General features: G+C 31.7%; 2 protein-coding genes across 2 annotated transcripts in view; one reads left to right on the top strand and one right to left on the bottom strand.

The window, feature by feature from the left end:
• The window catches only part of LOC119580328 (activating signal cointegrator 1-like), a gene marked incomplete at its 3' end in the record, with an annotated part of 4,466 nt that extends 418 nt beyond the window's left edge, over nt 1-4,048 (bottom strand). The window contains 2 exon segments of the mRNA XM_037928421.1: nt 1-1,198; nt 3,980-4,048. The exon segment at nt 1-1,198 is cut by the window's left edge and continues 418 nt beyond it. Coding sequence (XP_037784349.1) covers nt 1-1,183 — 1,183 coding nt within the window.
• Nucleotides 4,049-4,294: 246 nt separating this feature from the next.
• Nucleotides 4,295-5,000, top strand: part of LOC119580327 (peroxiredoxin-2-like) — a 5,785-nt gene continuing 5,079 nt past the window's right edge. Inside the window, exon 1 of the mRNA XM_037928419.1 lies at nt 4,295-4,440. Coding sequence (XP_037784347.1) covers nt 4,408-4,440 — 33 coding nt within the window. The 5' untranslated portion in view covers nt 4,295-4,407. The remainder of the gene's footprint in view (nt 4,441-5,000) is intronic.

Below are 5,000 nucleotides of genomic sequence, written 5' to 3'. Positions count from 1 at the left end.
TACTCAGGCACTGACCCTCGTCAGTCATCTCTAAAAGCTCTCGGTCTTGCACACGCATACTGTTACCAGCAGCTTGGAACTTGCCACCTTTCTGTTTCTTGTTCCCAGTGATACCAGTGGTGGTGTATTCTGGCCGACTCACTTCAATTTTTGGTCCCGATTCTTCCCTGTCCGGGGCAGAAAATATGTCTTGTGTTCGACCTTCAAGAATCTCCTTTACCACTGGATCGTCTGGGTCATACAGACCTGCATTATTTTTCTCAGCAACAATCTTCCGGCCAAATAAGTCGATTGTCACCTTTTGGTTTCTTCTGTCAAACCGTTTACTCCTTAATTCTTCTTCTCTCTTCTGAAGTTTCATTTTATCCTCTTGATTGAGCCATTTAGAATTTAAACTGAAATAATCATTCTCGTCATCATAAACCTTTGTTCTTTTTTCACTTGTGCGATCAAATTCCAGCAAGCGATTTTTATGATCTATGGCTTTTTGATGATCTGATGACTGTCCCTTGACAACAGCATTTCTATCACTAAGCAATTTTTTCTGAAGTGCCTCTGACTTTCGTGAACCTCTATTCAGAATCTCCTTTTCCTCCCTTGTTGTCACAAGATTGCCACAAAATGGGCATGGACCTGATCCCTCTTGTTCACAGATTATGCGGCCACACTTCAGGCAGTTGTTGATCAGTTTATGCTTGCTTGCTTGGCAGTCACATCTATGTCTGCCTTGTAAAAGGATAACATCCCTATTTTGCCCTTCATCCGAGTACAATGACACAAACTTTGATTTTTTCTTTCCCACTGATGATGCTGATGATGGAGCAGGTACAGATTTAGAATTAGAGTTAGACGAATTATCTTTGTTACTATTCCCACCCCCACCATTCTCCTTATTATTCTTCTGCTTCTTTTTCCCCTCATTAATCTTATATCCAAAATCTTCTTCCATATTGGACTTGCGGTAGAACCTGGAATCAATGGCCGACTTGTCTTCCTCTTGCTTTCTCAAGAATTCTTTGATGAATTTCTGGTGTGAACTATTCCCCTTGTCCAACATCGAGGCCAAGTAGTCCTCCACTTCTGCAGGGTCGTCAATGGGCTGGAGGTAGCGCACGATGTCCCCTGCATCGGGAATACCAAGCTTGTCCAGTTCAGCGCATGCCCAATCCTCAAGAGATGCCATTTTGATGATCAACAGCTGGAGAAAAAGACAGTAACATTATGGTACTTACAAATCAAAGAATACGATAATAATGATGATAATAATACTAACATTAATAATGCCAATAATAATGAAATACTAACAGTGATGATATCAGCAAAGATAATAATGATTAAAAAGATAAAAATACATAGGATACATATTAATTTCATCTTTATATTGAAATATGAAAAGTATTAACAGTTGTAATATAATAATAAATAAAATATATAGTAATATAAAAAAAATTGTGATTTTACAATTTTTTCCAAGAATAAGACAAAGTGTAAGAATCTTAATTTTACAAATCTCGATGTTCAGCACAAACACTGGTATATTACTACTATTACTACTACTACTACTACTACTACTACTACTACTACTACTACTGCTACTACTACTACTACTACTACTACTACTACTACTACTACTAATAATAATAATAATAATAATAATAATAATAATAATAACAACAATAACAATAACAATAATAATGATAACAATGATAATGTCAATAACGATGATGAAAACAATAAAAACAATAATAATAAAATCATAACAATAATAAAAATAGCTAACTATAATAATAATCATTATAAAATAGTTACAATAATAATAATAATAATAATAATAATAATAATAATAATAACAATAATAATAACAATAATAATAACAAAGACAATAATAATTACAAAGACAATAACAATAACAAAGACAACAATAACAATAATAATAATAAAAAATATTATTACTATTATCAATATCATTATCATTATTATCATTATCATTATTAATCATAATAACATTACAGTTATTGTTGTTATCATTGTCATTATCATCATGGTCATAATTATGATAAAATGATAATGATATTATCATTATTATCACTTATTATAGTCATCATCATCATCATCATTATGATTATTATAATAATTGTCATTATGATGATAATTATTATGATTATGATTATTATTATTATTATTAAATTATTAATACTATTATATTTATAATCATTATTGTTATTATAATAATTATAATAATTATAATAATAGCAATAATAATATAATACAGATACTAATAAAAACAAAAATAGTAATAGTTTTTAGTAGTAGTAGTAGTAGTAGTACTATTATTATCATGATCATCATAATGACAACTATAATATTAATAATTATATTAAAAATAATCATTATAATTAGCCTGACACATATATTAAACCAAAATTCAGGCAAAAAATGGGTTAATATTATGGTTTATAAGAATGCAGTATGGTAATCGGAGAAACTATTAACTATATAATTAGCGACATAAAAGTCAAACAGTTGGCAAACATAAACATTAAAAAGACTGGTTTGGCCACCAGTTGTCTTTTATAAAGTATTTGGACAAAAGCTGAAGTCAAACATATGAGATCTGCTTATTTTTCAGAGTTAAATATGCAAAATAATCCTGAACTGCCAAATGACATATATTCCTCTTCTTACCCTACAGTATTCATATAATATATATATATATATATATATATATATATATATATATATATATATATATATATATATTAGATCACTTTAAAGGAATATGTTATAAAAGAATAGATGCATAAGAAAAAACATACCCTTAATCAGGGCCCCCATAGTAGGAAAAGGCATGAAATATAACTGGGAATGAAATGAAATATGAAAGAAAAGGCATACCATACACAGAAATATACAAAGACTTTATACTTATTATTTACTGCAAGGGCCTGTTCCCCCTGTTCCTCCTAAGGATAGGCTACCATTCCCCAAATCCCCACCCTTTGAAGAAAACCATTGTCCACATATACCAAGCAGAAAGGAGTCCACAGCTGATCACAAGGAAGGTACACACAACTGTGAGATCCCACCCTGTTTATGTGGCAGATTTGGAGGGTGGAAGCAGGAAATGCAGCCTCTTGTAAGAGAGGATTAATAAACAATCCATGTATATTTCCATACATAGGAAATCCTAGTTTTACCCCTTAACCCAACAACAACGGATTTATCCACTGTCTCCTATAGTGTTGTTTTTTTTTTTTTTTTTTTTTTTTTTTTTTTTGTGAATATTGTTACATACAGATGGCTCCACATGTGCCCAGCTAGGAAGGAGTCTATTAGTAGGACCTAGTGACCACTCCTGATTTCCGTTTCCTTCAAATTGCGGAAAAAATTTATTTATTATTCTAATTGTTCTTTTGATTATTAAACTGTTATTAAAATCATGGTAAAAATAAAGACAGTGATATAATACAAAAGCTTCATCTATATATGAATACTGGAGAATGAAAAGAATCTCTGTGAATTGTTACTGTAGTATTTAGTGAAGTGACTGTACTCTGTATAGATGCCTTACTAAACAGTCTTAGAAACAGTTACACAGCAGTTGCAAAATATACTAATATTCAATTAATGTTGCATTCCAAATCAATTTCCATACTGTGTTCATTGAGTCATTAGGCAATTCTGTAAGACACTCAAAAATCTTATAATTTTAGGTCTTATAAACAAAAAATTGTACTTACATCCTAAATACAATCAATATCACACAAAATTATCTTTGCAGATGGATGAAGTGAAACAAACAAAAATCGAATTCACACCGTGTCACACAATGATGTAATATGGTATGAAATCAACCAAACACACACACACACAAAAATACACATGCTAAAAAAAACTCTGACATTTCGATGCTTCAGCATAAAACTATCAGTTTATTTGTGGAAAGCCTCAAACGCACATAATTAAAAGAATAACTTACATGCTGTCACTGTCGACTCGCTGACAAGTCGTTCTCGAATCAGCTGTTCTTCGTCCCGGCCCGGTTTCCTTTTTTTTGGGGGGAAGGGATTAATTATTATAAATATAAATCATTTATTGTTTCTATGGTATAATTTGATTATGAGTAAAATTTCTGTACTTTCATAATGTATTATAATCATATCTTTGATTAATGAAAACACTTCGCCACGGTAGTAAACTTTTAGAATTTCAAAAGTTCTCATACACTACGCAAACCCTCCAAATATAATGTTTCCATGAATAAAACCACTACCACTCCAAAATTCAGAAACAATGAACTAAACATCACTTCTCAAAAATGCAAATCGCATCTACTTAAAAAGAAATCGGCAAATGAGTGCCCAGGTAGTCCTCAGCTGAGCTCCGAAATTACACAACACACACACAATGGCCGGCATCCTCAAGAATTTCGCTGTTAACGTGTGTATTTGGGTGTAAACGTGGTTGTGGTTGATATATTTAAGTAATTTAGCTTCTTCTGAATCCAATTATGTGTCTGTTAACAGTTGACATACGAAGGTAAATAGGAAAATTGGGATATTACACTTCGATCTTCAAAGGAACCGACGGGATGTTGCTGATAAACATAAGTTCTTGAGATGTTGCCAAGGAGATTGATTGCAATGAAGGTGGGGTTTCTGATAAGGGAGCTAGGCAGGTGGGGAGGACATCGAGCGTTTTAAGAAAAAAAAATAAAGATTACATTAATTGGTATTTATTGTTTAGGTAGATTTTAATTTGTTTGAGCAACTAATGTGTTTACAAGTTCCTACCCCATGCTGTGTGTTTCACATGTCAACCAATCGTACATATACAAAGAGTGAAAGGTATATTAAACAGGTTGAGAAGTATAGATCAGTAATCTGTATGTTTGGAGAAAAATGAAACTACATCATTTGGGCTTGAGACTAAAGTTATTCAGTAACGTTTGTTCTAATTGTAGTTTATACTGTGTTGCAAACTGAAAAGAGAGATGTTAG

This window comes from Penaeus monodon, chromosome 13, assembly GCF_015228065.2.
Source record: "Penaeus monodon isolate SGIC_2016 chromosome 13, NSTDA_Pmon_1, whole genome shotgun sequence".
Taxonomy (NCBI): domain Eukaryota; kingdom Metazoa; phylum Arthropoda; class Malacostraca; order Decapoda; family Penaeidae; genus Penaeus; species Penaeus monodon.
The sequence above is the reverse complement of the archived record's forward strand: the minus strand, read 5'-3'. Positions and strand labels throughout refer to the sequence as shown.